Source organism: Melopsittacus undulatus, chromosome 5, assembly GCF_012275295.1.
Source record: "Melopsittacus undulatus isolate bMelUnd1 chromosome 5, bMelUnd1.mat.Z, whole genome shotgun sequence".
Classification (NCBI taxonomy): Eukaryota; Metazoa; Chordata; class Aves; order Psittaciformes; family Psittaculidae; genus Melopsittacus; species Melopsittacus undulatus.
Genome location: NC_047531.1, coordinates 16,694,137 through 16,715,441, shown reverse-complemented (window position 1 = coordinate 16,715,441; position 21,305 = coordinate 16,694,137). Strand labels below are relative to the sequence as shown.

The following is a 21,305-nucleotide window of genomic DNA, read 5'->3' as shown; positions in this document are numbered from 1 at the left end:
AGCATGTGGCTGACTATGAGAGAATGGCTGTGCCATAAGATAAAAGTCCCAAATCTGCTGTGAGCATCTGTTTCTGTTTTATCTTTGCAAATTTTGAAGCTTGAACCAATCAAGTTCTACCTGCGCAAGGCCGCAAAGGGAATGGCTGCTTAGAATCAAAGATCATAGTCTTACACTGAGGCAAGGGATGCTCAGTAAGACTATCACTGTAATGTAAGTCAGGGCCTGAAGTACAGCTGCCAGACCGGCTGCTCACATCTCTTGGCAGTTATAGACCGTATCAAACAGTATCCATGGCAGGGGGGGTTGGAACTAGCTGAATCTTTAAGGTCCCTTTCAACCATAGCCATTCTAAGATTCTATGATGATATGATTCTAACAAGCTTTGTACTTTCTGTAGGAGAAGAAAAAAAATAGGTTTTTCCAAGTGTGCTAATAAATTCTTGGTCATTATTTCATCATAATCAGCTTTCCCATAAAAAGTCAGTAAAACCCAGAGAGGGAGAGTGGCGGAGCACAAGAGCATGCTTGAGCCCACTTGCCCTGCACAAATATATACCAGCTGGAAAACTGTCACACTGAATTTCAGTAAAACTGAGAGTACAAACAGAAAGAATGTAGATATGTGTGGTAAATACTACAGGTTCAGCTCAGTGACAGACTTGCTGAAACATGTGACACAGTTGTAAGTCTGCCTCGCTAGACTTACATTAATTACTTTTAAAAATTACATTAAAGCTCCTAAATTGTTTAAGGCAGCTTTAAAAATATTTACAATGTTGAGTGAATCCAGTGCCAGGAAACATCAGCCAGATCTCAATGCGTAGAGTTTCTTAGAAATTGAAGTCATAAATCATCATCATAATAAGTCTTTGCTTGGAGTGGTTTGTTCAGGGTGTATGAGAATGTAATCTGTAACCTGGTACTGAAATCAAAACATTCTCTTTGCAGAATTTTTACACCTTTCTCAGTGTCAGCTGTTTTGAAACCTGATTTCTGCAAATCAAATTAATTTCTAACTGCACCAGCCAGTCTGAGAGCAATGTGAAGTCAACAAGCTTTTCACACTTCAGCAAATGAGAGGTATCTGCAGAATAATAGCTGACTATAAGGCTTAATTAATTACCCATTGAAAGAGATCTGGATCAGAGAGGAAATTAAGGAGAAAGATAATTTCTGCACCACTTCTGAAAGATAAGGCTACCTCACTTCTGGCATAGATACAGTGGGAGGGAAGCTCATCTTCACAAAGCTTGTCCCCTCCACAGGAGTAGCAAACTTCTGTGGGCTATTTCTAGTTGGTGCCTGTCCTTTCAAACTGGAACAGGGTTGAACATCACCATTATGTTCACAAAGGCCAAGTTGAAACCCTGTTCTAACCATTTACAGAAATCCCTAACCCAATTTTTTTAATCTAGTATTGGGTAAAATGCTTAATGTAAGAATATTTGTTTTGGAAAATCCTTACTGATGATTTCTAAAAATGCATGGCTATGAAAAAGCAACCTGAAGGTGACAAATACGTTTGGGTTAAGTAAGCTGGTTAATCACTCGTAAGGCTTCTCAATGCATTTCAGGTATTTGCTTTGGATTTTTTTTGCCTTTGCTTCTCTGGGTGGATACTTCTCTTCCCCTGTACAATGAAAACGCTGCAGTCATCTTCTTTCTTATCTCTGCTCTAAATCCTGGATAATTTTATTTCCTGTGTAGCAACAAATCCATTCTGTATCCCTTGTATATCTGAGCTTCCTGCTTGTTTTTTTCAGAACAGATATTCTATCATAAATGCACCAGTTCACAAGGGATGGTTTTGATGGTGGTTCTCACTGAACCAAGTAGTGATGTCTATCAGTGTTTTCAATTATGCTTTCCCATTAATCGTATCCAAGACAGGCATCCTCTCTTACAGTGATCTCTGTAGTCCTCTTCTAGTGTACATGTATCGAGTCTTCAAGAGACGTACTACAGGAGCAACTTCCACAGCTCCGAGTTTTAATTAAGCCTCTTCCAGGTCTCTGAAGAATAAGATTTGGATTACTCTCCTAATACAGTTACCTCAGTGGTAACAACCATCTGATGGATTTAAATGAAATTTACTCTCTTGAGGAACAGGATATCAATAGTAGTACTTGATTCCAGGGTTAAGCCTATTTGATAAATAAAACAGGACCACAGCACAGGTTTTGCTGGCTCCCTCATCTGTACTGTTTGCTTGCTAGCACGCTGCCTGGCCTGTGCCAACTCTCCCAGGCAATCACTGGACATGTTCTAGGGATATCAAAGCCCAGGGGGTGTTTCCAGTAAACAGTATGGAAAAGATCATCCTGTTTTGAGAGGCAAGAGTGTTTATCCATATGGATGTAACTATACACTGTTACTTGCTTTCCAAAAAAAGCAAATCCCAGGTCTGTTTTACTTAGCTGTTAGGAGTAGCGAGTGACTCAAGCAGATCTTCCAGTCCTGCCCAGCTTGGTTCTAGGAAACAGTATGCTTCTGACCATGCTTTCAGTGCCCTTAACAGCAGTCTTGAAGGCTATGCAGCCCCATTCCTTCTGGATTAAATACACCAGTTTAGCATCCTTTAGCTCTGCTCCTGGTTACAGAACACCTACTTGTCATATCTCAAGAAGTCAGCATGAGAAGGAAGACACATGCAGTGCTAATGAGCAGTTATTTACTTACATTTCATCTACCTCTGGAAATACAGAAATGGGAAAGAAAGTAATATACTGCTTATATTATAGGCACTTAAGGCGAAGTGTAGTACTTCTCTCAACATTGGGTAGACTCCAGTTACTTATGATACCTCTCTCTTGTCTGTGGACTGGATTTTAGCCCACCTTCCTACAGACCCTTCCCCTCCCATATGCTCCTCAGCAAGTGTTTCCCGTTTCTTAGGAACTCCCCACAGGGATTGTACCCTCCCTGACCTGGCAGCCTCTGCTGAGCAGAGCAGGAACTTTGAACAGTTACCAGGTACTGCTTTTCAGCCACCAAAGACTGTCTCTGCACAACTGTCAAACTTCCTTGGAATCTGTGGCAACACCCAAAACTCAGTTACCTTTCTGCCCCTCTGCAGCTGACTACACAAAGGTAATGAAACAAGCAGAACACCACTTAATATCTACAGAAAATGAGAGGTCCCTTCTGGGTTACTCAGGTCCTCTCTCTGAGACTTCCTGTACTAGTACTATTGGGTACAAAAGGCTGGGACTCTCACATACTATACACACACTCGGGTAGCAGCACACAGCCCAGCTGCTCAGTGCTAGCCAGTGTGAGGTTTCAGCACCCATGCTCTGCCTCTGTAGATTTGCTTTCTAATTCTTTTTTTCTGAAAGAGCAGGTATTTGTTCATTGCAGAATGTTTCTCACTGTGTAGCAGAACTCTTGTTCTTGTCCCAAGCTCTGGAGTAGAATAACAAGGCATTCTTGGTGGAGATTCAAGACTGGGGTTCACTTCTGCCTGTGCTTTGTTAGAACTGAGACTCCTTCAGTTTGCAGTGCAAATGCCACCTGCACTTGCTAACCAGCTTTCACTCTGGTGATAACTGTATATTAAATACACAGCCTTATTTAGAAATCTCAGTGGCATTTACATAGTTCCAGTTCACAGCATTTACTGGTTGTCAGTTGTGTTTCATGACAGTTTTATTACCCTACCTGTGGAAAACCTTTGCCTCTCAAACACTGAACACAATGCAGCTCATTGTATTCTGTGAGACAGAACCCTGTTTTTTACTGGATTAAAAGTACCTGTGGTAGAACCACGGTTCCAATACAATATTTCTCATGCAGCTTGGAACTTAATCTGGTTCCTGGTTTTGATGCCTAAAATAATGCAGGCATGAACTGAATATATGCTAAACTGTTAATTTTAAACTATGTGCTGTAGTCAAGTAATTATTAGGGAGAATGCTTGAGATAGAAAAGTATTTTCTGTACAGTTCTGAGCTATGCAGAAAAGAAAGTCTGAAATCCTTGCTTCATTTAAGTCTCACTGCCTACAGCAAAGCCAGAATTTCACCTAAAGAATGAAAACGAAGTAAGAAACAAAATAAGAAGGGAGAGTAGTGTTTTGCAAAGGAGTCACATAGCATACAATTACCCAAAGCTGAACTCTGCACAGTCCCTGTTACATGAACCAAACATGAAATAGGAAAAACATTCACTTTCCCATTGGTTACCACACTTCTGAAATGATGGAATTTTCCATAATTTCATAACCTGCAGTGCTGTGATTTCTCCTTCTGATTAGGCATTGCAGCCAACTGATAATGGAAAGAAATCTGCCAGACCATATGGTGGAAAATTCCAAGGAATATTAGTACATCTATATTAAAAAATACCCCAGTGATGCAGTTTTGACAAGAGAATGTTTATTTTATAGATGAGTTTCACTGAATACCATTAGCAGGACTAAGAATCCTTTAGAACTGAAGCTCCTGTTCAGTGTGACAGGTAAATGTGTGGTCATAAGGGCAATGCAGCACGTTACTGGGCCATTGGTAAGCAGCAAAATGATTAAGAGATTATTAATCTAAATCACAACTGGGGCTAGTGACAGACCAGCACTACCCCACTAGGATTTACTCAGCTGTCTTTCCTGGTGTATGGTTGTTCAACTTGCAGTTTCTTCTTTCCATGACCATGTCTGCTGAGCTCCTTTTTCATCATCCAATTTACAAATCACATGTCCCTCTTAGAAACTGGTCCCTACAGTCCTGGTTTCCTGGCTGGTACCTGCCAGGCCTATGTATCTTTTGCACAGTTAGGATGGTGGCATATGAAAAGCAAACAACAACTGGTAGCAGTAGTAAAGGTCCACAAAAAAAGGCTTTCAATCTTCTTTCAGTCTGTGTCTATGCCTCCATCACCTCACTGTCCCTTCAACTTGACCATAATGGACTTCGTCATACAGCATTTAGTGTTTTTATTTTCAGTTAAGGCTTGCTCAGTCTAATCTCTTCTTGGAAGGCTTTTATCAGTCTTCTTTTGCCCCTTCTTCATATCACACTCTTGAAACTCTTTGCCACTTTCTTCTTGTACTTCCCATCAAAGTACAGCACTTAGAAATTTCTTGCTTACAAGTCTCCTACTGGACTTATTCTTCAGAAACTGCCTTCATACCTACACTATAAAATGTAGCTACACTTGCAATCATGCTATATACAGAATTTAGTTACAGATCATTTGGTCTCTCTTCAGGGTTTTTGTTCCTGTTTGATTCTGTAAGTTATTTTCATAAGGCACAAACTGCCTTTTTTGTGCCACCTCCTCCCTCTGTCTTCACTCTCTAATATGGAATTGTGCCTATGGAACCATGTTATTTCTCTCATTCCTTCTCATCTTGGTGATGGGGCCTGGCCTTTTAAACATTTCTTTTTTTCTGAGTGACAGTACTGAATGAAACAGTCAGTATTTTCCTTCCATGCATTTGAGTTGTGAAGAACTGAATCCAAGTCTTAAATGCTGGGCTCCTGTTCCTATGCTGAAAGAAGCGTTGATATCTCTGGAGCTCCGTCCTGTGCTTTGGGGCTCAATCCATACGAGAATGATGAATGCCCAAGGTGCAGACATTAAGTATTTGCCTTCTGCTACAAGGAAACCCCAGAGCAAGGCACAGAAGCAGTGCACCTGATGCTTTATACATGAAATCATCTAAGGGATGAGTCTCACATGCATTGAGAAGTTAAGGATGCCATTTCTTTGTCTACACCAGCTACAGGCAATGTGCAAGTGAGAGGTGTGGATTTCCCACACCAAACTGATACAGTCTGGTTAGGTCCTGCTGTAATTAAGGTGAGACAGTTGGAACCTCTTCTCATCTTTTTATTTCTGTATGTCTTTTTATTTCTGTAGTACTTGCCGAGGGAAACACCTAATGTGCAAACACTTGTTAAGAATTACTATAAGGTTGTTAGTGGGGCATATTGTCTTTCAAGACTTTATTTCTTCAAAGACATATAGTACTGAAACATTTTCTCTTTTATTTTGTTCCCACAGAAAAAAAAAGAATATACTTTCTTTTCTGTAAAGAAATACAAAATTTATGTATTGCAGAAATGTAGTTTAAGGGGGAAAAAAGACACCTGTTAATCTGGATAAAGCCTGAAATCCCATTCTGGATAATGATATAAATTTATAAAGTGATATTAATGTATCGAGTACTTACCAAAATAAGTCCAGAGATTAATGAGGAAGTGCCTGTCAGGGCAACATAGAACTTGGGGGTTAATGTGTTCAAAAACATACTCACTGGAAAAGAAAAGAGAGGAAACCATGAGTACAAGAGCAGGACATGTTCTACACATGTGTCCCCTCCTCCTCCCAGCTGCCATCCAACCTCAGATAAGTTATTACCTTACTTTCTGGTTAAAAAGACAAATTTTAAAAAGCATCCTGTTCCATCTGCCTAACATGTGATACAGCATTAGACTGCCACGTGCAGAATTTTGTTTTCACAACAGAGTCAGCCACAATGCATTGGAAAATGGCTGCACACACATTCAGGTCTTTCCTGTTCCAGTCTAAGCTCCACTGACATTGAGTTCAGGATTCCCCACATTACATGGAAGACATTTCTGTACTGCACTTGCTACTGTGCTGCAGTTAGAAATTTTAGGGGTCTATCTCATTGTCCTGCATTCAACACTGTCTCAACATCCTGCGTGATCTTGGTGAATCTGGACAAATTTTTAAAAGCCTTTTATTTCTCATTACCTTGGTTCCTATTTTATGAAGTAGATTATAACAGCATTTCCCTAATTCGTTCCACTTCATTAAAGTTGGTGAACCACTTAGTGTGACAACAGTGCGTAAATGCAAATAACAGATTAGGAGAAGACCTAACTGTCTTTTTGATAATCAGGGGTGAAAATCATGATAGCTATCCAGATTATCTGAAACCTAGGGCAGAAGCAAAGCCAGAGAAGCTACAAGGATTGGCAGTTCCATCTGTATGGGCTTCTGGAAGTTCAAAGAGCTTTTCTAGTCATACCCTATTTTGACTAAAGCTGCTGAGAGAATCCCCAGCTAGTTGTGCTCAGCCCCCCCTAAAGAAAATCCCGATGCCCTTAAGAGAATAAAATATTGTTTTTATCAGTTTTGGATCACTCTACAGAAGCTACTAAGGAGAACTGGAGCTTTTCCATGAAATTCTAGATGTTTAAAGAAAACTCTCAACTTCCCCTCACCTCCGTCTTCCACAAATGAAAACATTCTGGAGGGTTAGAATATCTTCTGTAAAAAAAACCTACTGTTTTTTTTACACTGCCAGTGCCAAAGTACTTGTCAAACATACACACATATTTGTACATACACGCACGCATATATGTTTGTATACATACATGCATGCATGACTGAAGAGGGAACTGACAACAGTTAGCTGTTAAATTTAAAATGCTTGTATCAGACTACCAGTCATTAAAAAATGCTGATAAAAAGATATGGATACATAGATGGGAGGCCCTCAGTTCATTCTGTTCTCTTCAGAAATGACACTGGTTGAGCTTAAATAATATGGAGCCAAAAAAAATGAAGAGAAGATTACAACAGCAGGATACAAATCATCAAACATATGATTAATTTTCCATGACCAGTAAAACAGAAAATTGCCTTCCAGAAATGTATCACTAAAAGAGATTGAAACCCTGCAATTCAGCTGCTTTGTTTGGGTTTTGGCTGCATATTTTCTGTATTTTTTTCTTGAAAAAGCCATAAATTGTTAAAATGGAAGTGTCATTTTCTGCTCCGCTGGAGTGGCATTAAGCACTGAGCTGGTACAGCAAAGAACTAGTTTGGTGGGGTTTAATTCCATTGTACATTTTCTTTCACAGATGAATTAGATGTCAGATTCTCAGCTAATGTAAATAAGGATAATATCCCCAATTTTACTGTGTGCAGCACAGCTACACTGATTTATGCTGGCTCTAGCTCAATAGTTGGGATTTTCCCACATCTTCTTTCTTTTTTTATTGTTTCCATTCTTTCTTTTTTGTTGTTGTTTTTTTATATGCCTAATACAAGCTGCCTTTGAAATAGCAGTCCCTGCTTTCTCCAGCCCCAGTACCTGCTAAGAAGGAAAAGGAATGGAGAGACTGAAATAGCTTTGGCTTCTGCCAACCACCATGATTCCTTTAGAAGAAACATTCCTCATTCTGGAATGCAAATGTAAGCCAGAGACAAAATCAAACTATGTCACTGGGGAAATTTCAAACTGCCAGTGAAATTACTTCCTCTGCTTAGGTCAGGATATTCCTGAGAGAGTATATGCTCTGATGGGATATAGATGTTCATAGCTCCCATGTAGCACAGTGCTGCTGCTGTGCCAACAATAACATGAAAAGCCAGGCCATGCTTTCTCTCCCACTCCTCCGCCACAGCTTCACAGCTCCTGGAATGCTAGCATTTCTTCTATTAAACTGGGAAAATTTTCCTATTACCCTAGAGGAAACTTGATTTCCAAGTTGTGAAGCCACCTAAATCTGCTGTGTTTTAGAAGATTCTCCATGAGGCTACCACTGAATATGGATATAGTCTATTTGTTTTAAATTCCTGTCTCCTGTTTCACTAAGAAGTGCTGCAAAGACAGCAAAGTTCCTTAACCAGTGATGAGATACTCATCATTACTGGCTGCCATCAATAGAATTTGCTTTCAGAAATGCATTCCCATTTTGAAGTGCCCCCTCAATAGATCAGCCCCATGGAGGTTATCAATGGAGTAGAATAAATGAGGCTCTTAAGAAATGCTGTTAGCTTCTCTCTATCACCACTCTTTTACAAGCACTATATACCGATTCATAGACAAACTCTGTGACCTGAATGAAGACAGGATTTAATTTATGCGTCATTTGCACCATTGTTACTGCTTTCTTATTTGCTTGCATGTATACTGATGCTCCTTTATGCTTTTCACTTCATTTTTACAGCTTAACCATGGGAGTGGGCAAGGCGAACAGATACAGTGCTGGATGCTTTTAGATTGTATGGGCTGCACTACCAGCTAACTGGAGTAGCTCGGTACATTTGCTACAGTTGCACTTAAGTACCAGAGCCGCTTATCTGGGCTGTATCTCCCTAATCCTTTTGTCATTCTTTTTGCTACTCATTAAATATAAGAATATTCAGTTTATTAAGAAAACTATCACCTTTTGCAAATTATTAATTACTCTCCCAGTCCCTTTGTGTCCATAAATATTAACAAAAGCAAACACTTTATAAGAAACATCTCCAAAACAGTAAAACAAAGCACTGGAGGATCTGCGGACAGACTGTTTTTATTCTGAACTTACTGAGAATTCAGTAATTGTTTCAGTGGAAGCTACATCAAGGCCTAAGTGTCATTATATTAACACTAGAAGTAAAAATCAACATGTTTTGGGGTTATCTGATATATATCATTATCCATAAGGAAGCGTTTCTTTACAGTCACCATTCTGGCAATGCAGAAATCACTATCATATCAAATCTCTCTATCCTGTAGTGAACTCATGTTTCCTTCAGTGTGCTGCAGTAAACTAGCATCATTAGACAATGCTAAATGTCCATCTGCCTAAATTTGGATAGCAGTATTTTTCTCCTGTCTCCTTTTTTAAACTGTCTAATCCTCAAGTAGCAGGACTGGGGAGCAGAGAGAGATTTCCGAGAAATGAGATTTGACAATGCCAGCAGAAGATGACTGCAGAATAAAGAAGTCAAGTAGAATCACCAGGGAAAGGTGGCACTGTACATCCTTTCTTCTGAATTCAGAACATGCCTGTGTGTGCCTCATTATGTCTGTCCACAAATGAAAGATGGTGCAGCTATTCAGCTTGGAATATCATCTCTGTAACTTGGTAGGACTTAAAAAGGGCAACTAATGAATATCTACAGAAACTTGCCTGATGTTCTTACAGTGCCAACTCATCTGAAATTACTGTCAAAACCTGATTATTTCCACAGGCTTCAGATGATGAATGATTTGTTTTAGGTGTGTTAGCAGAGATAATGGAATACAGTACAGCCTGTTTTGATTTGTTGGTTTTGGTTGTTTGTTTTCTTTATTATTTAAAGACAACCAGAATGACCTATAAATGCTGTCTAAACAAGCCAAGTATGTGTGCTTGTGAGAAGCTCCTTACAAATACCCACCCCTTCTCTCTTCCCTTCTCTCTATTGCTTTTATTTAATCATGCCTGAGTCACCCAGAATAAGGCACCATTTATATTTCCAAAGGTGCCTACCTTACACTGGTGAATCATTCCATCCTATTGTATAATATCTAGGAAGGACTGTTATTCCATTGTTAACTGTGCATGCTCACAGAGATGAATTTACATCGTATTTGGTTCACAGCAGACAAACTAAAAAAGCACACAAGTCATAGCTAAGATTTCCTGTTGAGGCTAATTAAAAGAGGCGACTGAAATGTTCTTGAAAGCCTATGCCATTTCATTCCTGTTATGTATGTTATTCATTGCCAATATTCATGATTCATTCTGAACATGGGAATAAACAGGAGAGGAAAATCCAGACATTTTTCAAGCAACAAAATCATCAAATCACATACAATGTATCACTGAAGGTGATAAAAACTATGTTGTTTAAAAGATTTCTTCAAGGACTTGAGGCATTCAGATTTCAGGCATGTGAAGAACCCCAGTAGGAGGGAAATAATAGGGTTAAATTGCTTAAAGTATCATCCTGCTGCTGTATCAGTTAATTACAGTAGAAGATCACTAGGAGAGGGAACATTGCAAACTGCCTGCTATTCCCACATGTGGTTCTACTAAAATGACAGCCCCATTACCTACTTCTGAATGTGAGACTGTGTGGCTTGCACACTAGATGCAAATAAAAATTTAATAGCAATGTTACAGAAATCATACACATAAACAGAGCAAAGACAGGACTGCATCATATATGGCACTTTTAAAAAGAAAAATAATTCCCTGAAATTACAGATAAAACTAAATATATGTCAATAACTGAGTATGCTCCTGAGCGAGACAAGGTTTCTGGGTACAGTAGTAAGTTTTATAAGAACAAATGGCCAGAAATCATAGAAAAGTTTATAGTCATAGAGTCCTTCCAGTGTGTCACTGATCCTTAAGTCATCATGGCTAAAATGTGTGTCACTAAGAAATTTTGCTGCATTTTATGTCCCCACTCTCTATCATACGTGCTTGGTATGCAGACCAGTGCAAATTCTTGTAACACCAGTGCCAAGAGCCCAAATCCTTTAGACAGGCAACAAGCTAAGAAACCTGTTGCTGAAGGCCTGTGACACAGCAATTCAGCTTCTTTTCACTGCAACCATCCATTCAAGCTATCGTTCAGACACGATGCAGATGTAGCAGTGACTGGCTTATCTAACAGCGGCCTCACTGTGTGGATTAATGCAGCCCCCTGATTCCAACTGGTTGCAGTAATGAAGAACTCTTCTACCAAACTGTCAGCAAAGAGGGCAAAATAAAAATGAATAAACTTATTTTAATAAATATATAAACTTCCCCTCTCTGTGTAGGAAGTGCTGCATAATCTTGAATTTAATTGAACTATTTATACATAATCATTTTGAATCCTCAACCCATCTTTCTTAAGAATGTTAACAATACACTTCGGGAAAACATGCTAGGGTCAGGCTAAATTATGCATTATATACTATGATGGCCTCCAGCTCAATGTAAATACAATCCCCACCAGGTTTAAAGCCAGTGCAGTGTGTTGTCTCAGGTGTCTCAGCAAAAAAGAAGAAAATGAAAGAACAACCCAAAACACCAAACCCACAAACTTTTACCATTTACCAGGGTTTTCCCTGGGAAGCTACCAAGATTGTTTTGACTTCTTCAGACTTCTTGAATAATTACCAAAGAAGAAGTAAGCACTCAAAAGTTTAAGAATGCCGCAGAGTGAGTTTCATTTTTACTTGTTGCAAATGCCACGCAACTTCCTCCTGTAAGGCCTTTTCTCTAGATCTGGTTTCAAAACTTGAAAAGATTTGTCACTCAGAATCAAACATGTGTCCAGTCCATGCAGGGTGTCTGTGTGCTATGCACAAGGAAAGCCAGATGCCCACTCACTTTGTTCAACTACATTCAAGACATCTGGAGCCTAAGCTAACTGGCCAGTGAAGCAGTCTATTGCTCTCAGCAAATGCTGGATTAGAGCCTGAGAGAAAATGGTGATGTGCCAAAAGCCACCTGTTACTTGAGAAAAACAATGAACTCTGATTAACTGTACAGTTGTGCATAATCATAGGATCATGGAATCATAGAACAGTTAGGGTCGGAAAGGACCTTAAGATCATCTAGTTCCAAACCCCCTGCCATGGGCAGGGACACCTCACACTAAACCATATCACCCAAGGCTTCATCCAACCTGGCCTTAAACACTGCCAGGGAGGGAGCATTCACAACCTCCCTGAGCAACCCATTCCAGTACCTCACCACCCTCACAGTAAAGATTTTCTTCCTTATATCCAATCTAAACCTCTGCTGTTTAAGTTTCAACCCGTTACCCCTTGTCCTACCACAACAGACTCTAATGAATAGTCCCTCCCCAGCACCCCTGTAGGCCCCCTTCAGATACTGCAAGGCTGCTATGAGGTCTCCACGCAGCCTTCTCTTCTCCAGGCTGAACAGCCCCAACTTTCTCAGCCTGTCTTCATACGGGAGGTGCTCCAGCCCCCTGATCATCCTCGTGGCCCTCCTCTGGACTTGTTCTAACAGTTCCATGTCCTTTTTATGTTGAGGACACCAGAACTGCACACAATACTCCAAGTGAGGTCTCACGAGAGCAGAGTAGAGGGGCAGGATCACCTCCTTCGACCTGCTGGTCACACTCCTCTTGATGCAGCCCAGGATACAGTTGGCTTTCTGGGCTGTAAGCGCACACTGAAGCTGGCTCATGTTCATTTTCTCCTCAACCAACACCCCCAAGTACGTTTCTAATTAATGAAATAGAACTTTCTGGACTGAAGAACACCATATTCTCTCTCTCTTCCATGTTTCCACATCTTAAATGTAGCTTTTTGCTTTCAACAGAATACCTTTACCACACTTAAAAAGGGAACGAGTAGGAATGGTCAGAGAACTGAGAGCAGAAGGACATACAGGTGAATCAAGGCAACCCAATCTGGATGACAAAATACAACTTAGACACACTCCTGTGACTTGGGAAAGGGAAAATAAAATAAATCCACATCAGAGACAGACAAGTATAATATAGAGATGAGTTAAAACAACATGAAAAAAAATGAATGGCCATAAAAATTAACATGCCCTGAAAGGAGATAGAGACACAAACAGCAAAGGCAAAAAAGACACAAGAAATGACACGTGCAACATGAATGTAAATAAAGTCAATTTTTGTTTTACAAAAGATGTTTTGCAATTTTGAAGTACCTCTTTACTGGGAGAAGACTGCCAACACTAATAGCTTTGGTCATTTAGGAAAAGATACAGTCAACAAGTTATTCCTTGGTATCAATGTGCCTGGACATACAGGCACCGAACACAGTACACCTACCTAAAGGAAAACAATCTCTCTTGCAAATTCAAATACTAAAACCAGTTGGGATTGCTAGACTCAAGCATGGTATTCGGCTAGTCCATTTGTCTGAGGTCATGAACTCCCCACCTTGCGGATTTGGGGAGAATAAAGTATGGAGAAAAAAAGATCAACTTTCCCCCATGAAAGCCACCATTATAATGCAAATCTGCTGCCACACAGTTGCCCCTGCCAAGGGACAAGGACATTTGCTTTTACTTTCACAATGTGGTGGTGGCATGAGTTAATTACACAGTTCCTGTTAATTGCACAGCATGCTGCTTGAAGATGAATATTTGCTAACATATTGGTAGCAAAAAAAAAAGTTAAAAAAACTCCAAACACCCCCAAAAACTGCCCTCCCAAACAAAACAAAAGAACAACCCAGCATTTCCATTTAAAGAAAACATGGGAGAAACCATTTCCTTGGACCTTAGAGCCCTTAACTGTCAGGGACTAACTACTGTACATTTCTTTATGATCACCACAGTGTCCTAATGCTAAAAGCAGACTCTTGGTATTAATACGTATGGGTGGAAGGGAGGAACTGGGCCAAGTAAGAGGGAGGCGTGAAGGGTGAGCAATGACGAACTGAGTAGAGATATCACTATTTGGATTTTCAGAGCTGTGGATGTGTAAAATCAGGTTGTTGTTTGGCTCTTTATCATATGGTCTTACAACACTTTCAATCTCACTTCTAAAATCAGGCTGCTTGCTGCTTGATTTGAAATGCTGTTGTTACACAACTCCCCTGAAGATCTTGAAGTTTCAAGAAACGTAAGCCCTTGTCTTAATTTTCACTTGTATTGCACTGGATGAGAAGCGCTCTCAGACTTGTAATGGGGGATTTCCTTCACTCTGCAATGCTACAAGGTGTGTTTGTAGGCAGAGACAGCCCAGTTACTGCAGAAAGCACCTTCCTAGTTAGCTTGTGGCTTTTCTAATAACACACGCATCAGCATGTCTGTGAATCGGCAATTTCCCCAACAAAAAAGCAGGGGGAATTCTGACATGATGCTTACAGTCATAGAATCATAGAATCATAGAACTGTTAGGATTGGAAAGCACCTTAGCATCATCTAGTGCCAACCCCCCTGCCATGGGCAGGGACAACTCACACTAAACCGTATCACCCAAGGCTTCATCCAACCTGGTCCTGAACACTGCCAGGGATGGAGCATTCACTACCTCCCTGGGCAACCCATTCCAGTACCTCACCACCCTAACAGTAAAGAATTTCTTCCTTATATCCAGTCTAAACCTCTCCTGTTTAAGTTTCAACCCATTACCCCTTGTCCTATCACTACAGTCCCTAACGAATAGTCCCTCCCCAGCATCCCTGTAGGCCCCTTTCAGATACTGGAAGGCTGCTATGAGGTCTCCATGCAGCCTTCTCTTCTCCAGGCTGAACAGCCCCAACTTTCTCAGCCTGTCTTCATATGGGAGGTGCTCCAGCCCCTGATCATCCTCATAGCCCTCCTCTGGACTTGTTCCAACAGTTCCATGTCCTTTTTATGTTGAGGACACCAGAACTGCACACAGTACTCCAAGTGAGGTCTCACGAGAGCAGAGTAGAGGGGCAGGATCACCTCCTTTGACCTGCTGATCACGCTCCTTTTGATGCAGCCCAGAATATGGTTGGCTTTCTGGGCTGTGAGTGCACACTGCAGCCAGCTCATGTTCATTTTCTCATTGACTAACACCCCTAAGTCCTTCTCTGCAGGGCTGCTCTGAATTTCCTTTTTGCCCAACCTGTAGCTGTGCCTGGGATTGCCAAATAAGGATGTATTCTCAGATGGTCTCACATGTGACTGCAGAATATCACTGTGCACAGGCATCTACCTTCTTTCAGATACACACTTATAACAGAAAGCAGGAGTATACTGGTTTTGTACTTAAAGAGTACAGCTGTTCCACACTTTATCAGGTATTTTAAGACCTTTAAGTCTTCAATTTAAGGCACACAATTGGGTTCTACTGAAAATCAATAATAATGTATTTCATTGCAAAGTTGTACCCACGCACTGCAAAAAAAATTACTTTACTTCCACTCTGTACCTCCAAGTGTCCAAACAAATCCATATTTTAAAATTATTCTTAACATCAACTATGTCAGAGATCATTCATGCAACTGAACTGATACAGCTTTATCCAGTTTGGACAAGCACTAGTTGTGAAGTCAAACCCGCCTCTTAACTGTTGCTTATTCTGAGGCATTACACAGATTTATGGGGTTTAGTCTTTCAAAGCTGTATTAAAACAAAAGCCAATTACTAAACCTCATTATCTGGAGTCATTTAAGACAATTAATGGCTTTTGTTCTAAGTGCCAGATCAGCAAAGTTCTCTCAATGAAACAGGGTAAGTTTTGCCCTCGTCTTTCATGCAACACTCAGGGAGGTGAGAGCTCCATTAAATCTTGATTTTGGTTCATTAGCTGTCTAAAGAATACCCTAAACTAAAAGTTTGCCACAGTGATTAATTCCAGTGCTTCAGATAACAAAGACTAATCTACTCTTGAGAGATAAATCATGCAGAGTTTTCACCACCAACTACTGGCATTCCACAAAAAAAGAAAACATCCCATTGATTCCCATTATCCAGGAACCTCTCGGAGAAGCTATTCCCATACTAAGACAAAAAGAGGCACATGAACAAAGCATCCTTGGCTGCCCTGCAGCCTCCTTTTGTTCCAGGCAGGATTTGATATTTGCACTAAACCCACAGATAAGAGAAGTGTCACATCTTCCATCCTTGCTTGTGTGTTGCATTCATAGGCATACAAAGACAAGTATCATCATGATTCGTGCATCCAAAAAAATCCTGTCAGCAATGAAAAAAGTTCAGAAAATATGGCTGAAATTTGCATCTTGACTAATTTTTTTTCTATTTTTCAGATAGACTTTTTTTTTCTTTTAAATTCTGGAGAAATATTCCATTCCAGACATTTCTGTTCTAACCTTGATAGCCTCATTCTATATAGCACATCTATTTTGAGAGTCTCTAAGATCCTGATCTCTTTGCATGCAAGAAATTTGCAAGGTGCTTCTTCAAATAGAGGTGACTGGAAAACATTTTCTTAATTAGAGCCAGCAACCTCATGAAAACTCCCTGGAGGTCTACAATAGCTAATATCATTATCCCATCATTGAAAACGCATCTGTGCTTCCTACTTACAAAATCAATAGGGTGTTTATGCCATTTTTCTTCTATGAGAAATTTCTACTTATAATAAATTTCTATATGAGGCAGGGATTTTTTCCCCAGTAACTGATGGTCTGAGTAATGCAGCACAAAAAGAAGGGAAAACATAATTTTCCGTTAAGTGTGATTGATTATTCTTCTGTATGTATTAATCTCTAATAATAAACTTTCCCATTTTAAGCATTCTTAAAGCTGACACACAGAGTAATCATACAAAATGGACAAGAAGACAAGTTAAGTAGAAAACTTTTATCTCTCTGCCTCCATTTTGGGTATTTTGAACAAAGCATAGGAGCAGGTTTGACAAGTGCTGTATAATTTCCATTGCCTGTCAGTCTCTTGGGACACCCAAAAGTTATTAAAATGGAAAAGGCTCTGTAGTAACTCTAGAGAGAGCTGCAATCTGCATTCAGGACCTGACTGATGGGGAGATAAACTTTTGGGGGAGAATTTTGCATGATAAAAATTGTCAGTAGAGTGAGCTCCATAGAGAATGTCTAACCAAACGCACGGCAAATGGCACAGTGAAGGTTGAGGGAGCACCCTTCTCACATAACCTTATGGATGTACAGCATTAAGTTAGACTTTTCAAACATGGGCTGGTCCTCCTGTCCCTAGAGGCAGTGAGTCTCTCTCCAGTGCAATATCCTCCAAAGGTCTCATGAGTCTGTTAGACAAAACTGGACTGTCCGTAGTTCCAAAGCTTGTATTGTTTCACAAGAAGACAAATACAATGCCACTTAAGAGTACCTCGTTAACTAGAATGTTATTTAATTTACCCTTTGATGAAATCCCAGGGGAAAAGGCAGTGCAAGACACCCACTATTTTTTCTTACTGAATATTTGGTGGTTTTAATTCCAAACTCAGGCTGTGGCTGACCTGGCTGAAAACAACTGTGCAACAGCATTCTGTCCAATAGCATCTTCTGTAATTTTCCCTTCTTCTGTTTAAAACTACAAGTCTTTTCAGAGGCAGGTCTCCTTGTGAAGGTAGGAGGGACCACAGAAAGAGTGGGGCAGGACTGGCAGGCAGAAGTTGGTGAGGTTAGTGCTGCATAGAACTGTCACTTAACCTGTTGCAGCAGTCAGGCTGTTCAGAAACACAACACAAATACACTAACCCCAGCACTCCCTCTTACTGTCTTATCTTTTTTCCTCTAAAACCAAACAGCATGGAAAGAGAAGTGAAAAACACCAGACTAAATGAGCCAAATGGAGCACATCTGATAGACAAGCCTGTATGAGAAATAACACTGTGCAGGTCTTACTATACCTGTGTCTCACCCCTGTTGCTGATCCACTCACCTACTGTATTGGCTCTAACTTGAAAATTCAAAGCTATGTTGGGAAGCTCCCACATTTACATCCAGCCTGGAACCTGTGACAGTAAATGCCCACTTACCTGTCTACATTCTCCAGCTGGATATCCAGGGGCTGTAGACTGCACCCCACATTTTAGTAAATAACTCCAGGGTAATATTCTGTGTATCATTCCGTATCAAACTATAGCTGGATTCCAGATACCACAATGCAGAAAGAAGCTTAAAAAATACAAAATCTCTCTGTGATTACAAGGCTATGTCTTGGTTTTTGTGAGAAAAACACTGAGCTAAAGGGAGGACATGCCAGAAGCATGGCCAGGCAGCAGGGCTGCCCTTCCCTTCCACTGTCTCATGCTCATAAGGGTCTCAAAACCTCAAGATCCTCTTTGCAAGTTTCCCCCTTGACTCTGACTTGAGCTATGGGAACTCTGATGTCCTCAAAAATCAGGCCACAATGGCTCAAATTGAGTGTCTGCAATTAGAAACTGGTTTTGAAGGTAGGCAGTGAGTCACTGAGGTGAGACGAACCTCAGGAGCCCAGCTTTCCGTTCTCCAAGGGCTAGTAAAAGCTCAGCACTGAGTAAACACCACTGCCTGTATTCATTTCCAAACAAGACGGAAAGCTGCTTCACTGCTGCACCCAGTGACCAGAGAAGGCTCTGCTGCAAAACAGCCTGTCAGAATGCAGGGAATTTCTTGCACCTGCTTGTTCCTCTTCTCTTCACCTAGCACTAGTAACCACGGCTATGCTAATCCTCAGATACTGGTGGTTAATTATGTTAATCACTGCATTGGGATTTTTGTCAGCTGTCCTTTAAGCTGGTCTACTCAGATCACCCTGGAAAAACTGCCTTTGGAGCTAAAACTTGCCATGTTTTCTCTTGATGCAGTAACAAAAGCTTCTGATGTTTTTTTGGGGGGTGAAACACCAGCTAAAATATTCAACAACTGGGGACCTCACATCCGCTGCCTGGTTTCTCTATGCATGTGGTTAGCCACTAGATTCCCATCTAATCCTTGAGGAAGAGCAATAGGAAAGTCATCTCCAAGTGTGCAGCACGTGGAGCTGATTCCCCTCTGAACACACATCTGAGCAAGCAACTGCTTCAATGGAAAAATCCAGAAGAAAACTTTGAGAATGGCAGAATACCAAAATCAATACAGCAATACATTCAAAGTGGGCTCTGGTACAGAAAGCTCAAAGAGGGAATGCAAAATTATTGTGAGAGGCTACTTAACTTAATGCTTTTCAAAATGCCACTTGGCTCAGAAACAGGGAGATTTGGAACCTGCTAAGTGTGTTTAAGTGCTTGGATTGTGGTATTTAAATGACCAACAAAACCCTTATTGCTCATTATTCAAAGCACAAAATACTACCAAGAGAAGGGCAGCTGACTTTCTGGCTACAAGTGCCCATTAGAGAGATGCACTTAGGGATATATAATACCACAGCAACATGGAATTTGCAGCAGAGCTTGGCTTCTGCTCCTAGCTTTATGGCTGGCTTGCCTGCAAGTCTTACAACCCAGTGTTTTGGGGCCTGGGTTCCCTGCCTGTACTTAGCGAAGGGACCTAAGTAACATTTTGTGTGCAGAAGCAGCAGAGATCTCTGCAGTCACCTACAGCTCCCCTGTTGGTTTCTTCACTTACACATAGCACCTGCCTAAGCATCAGCAAAGTAAATTGTTCTGGCCTTCTCCAAGGACCATTTCTGGTAATGTCATCCTCCAAGCCAAGAAGGCTTTACAGAGAACAGCTGATTATATTCAAAGGAAAGTATTTCATTTAATGCTTTCTGGCAGATCTGATCGGGGCACAGCTTATCCCAGGACAAAATGGTAGTTTACACTATGGTGGTCCATGAAGTAAACTCACCTGCTCTTATTATGTAACGGGTTTTGAAGATGAAGTAGAGAATGAGAAGGTACATAAAGGTGATTAGAACTACAAACTAACAGTTTTTCAGGCTTAAAACTTCTCTACAGCAGGAAAAGTGAAGACTTCGCATATTTTAGTTATCTAATAACTAAAATATAATAACATAATACTGTACTGGGCTTGGGTCTCCCTGTATTTCGCTGCCATCTCCCTATTTTCTTTGCTACTTTTAAAGAAGAAAAAAAGCTCCCCAAAGGAGTTTCTCTGAGCTCCAGCAACATTAGCATTATTAGGGGATGGTCTCTTGAAGAGCTCTTTTTCATATTACGTGATTAATATTTCACATGGTGAAGAGCTGCCACTGAGCAGAAAGAGCCAAAACTTTGAAAATAGCAAACATCATCAGCAAGGGGAATTAAGGAAAACCATCTGGGCTTATTAAAGCATTGCTGCCTGAACAAAAGAGCACTATGTCCTAATATGTGTGACCGCTCGCCAGCAATGCCAAACTCAAGAGTTGATAACAGCATCAGAAGCCAAAGGCAGGAGATGCCAATAGGTCTGTGAGCTTGAAATGGTATCAAGAGACATTACCATTTTGTAGCTGCACTAGAAAATGTCTTTAGCTGACATGCAGTGGGGCAAGATTTGTTTATTTCTGCATGAATGCATCAACAAAGAAATATTAAATTAACCGTTTCCCGAAAGACTCACATTTTCTCAGTAAAACATAGCACTTTTTCCCATTAAGGAGTCCTTTGCCCTGAAGATACTCAATTTTTAGGTTAAATATAAAAATCCAGCGATTTTTAACCTGAGACTTATGAATATGGCTTTGTGGGCGAAATGTGCTTCTTGAATTGGAAATGTTATAATAGGTTTTAGACTTCTCCAAAATGATGATTTCCTTTTGCTGTAAAGCGAGACTCCTGAGGAAGCTACTCCAGGTCCGTTGCTCACGAAGTACATGCATCATTTGGATAATTAACTGAATGCCACAGGGTCATTATCTTTTCCCTTAAGCTGTATTCTCTTGTTTTTTCCTGTAGGAGTTTTCCCAAGTTAATTTAACACTGGCAACTAGGTAGTAGATCCTTCAGAGATCAGTTTGTCTCACACCAGAGCTGGGCAGACAGTTCGCAGTGGTTTTTGCTGCAATTTTAAGTATGTTGCTCTTACTGGTTTTCAAAAACAAGGAAACATTTTTAATCCTATGCCAGATTGCTTCTGTGAGGTAAAGCAAGAAAGGAAGGCAAGAGGACATTGTTCAGAGTCACAAAGCTCTTTTTGCCCCATCTGCCAGTCCCACTGCTGTCGATGCTGTTCAGCTGTGAGAAAATGCTGACTGCATTGACTTATGTCAGGAGAGCTG

At 40.5% G+C, this 21,305-nt stretch overlaps 1 protein-coding gene across 2 annotated transcripts in view; it reads right to left on the bottom strand.

Annotated features, from left to right (window-relative positions):
• Positions 1-21,305, bottom strand: part of ST7 (suppression of tumorigenicity 7) — a 150,218-nt gene that overhangs the window by 66,643 nt on the left and 62,270 nt on the right. For both annotated transcript variants that reach the window (XM_005146072.3, XM_031046300.2), the window contains exon 2: positions 6,176-6,258. In XM_005146072.3, coding sequence (XP_005146129.1) covers positions 6,176-6,258 — 83 coding nt within the window. The remainder of the gene's footprint in view (positions 1-6,175; positions 6,259-21,305) is intronic.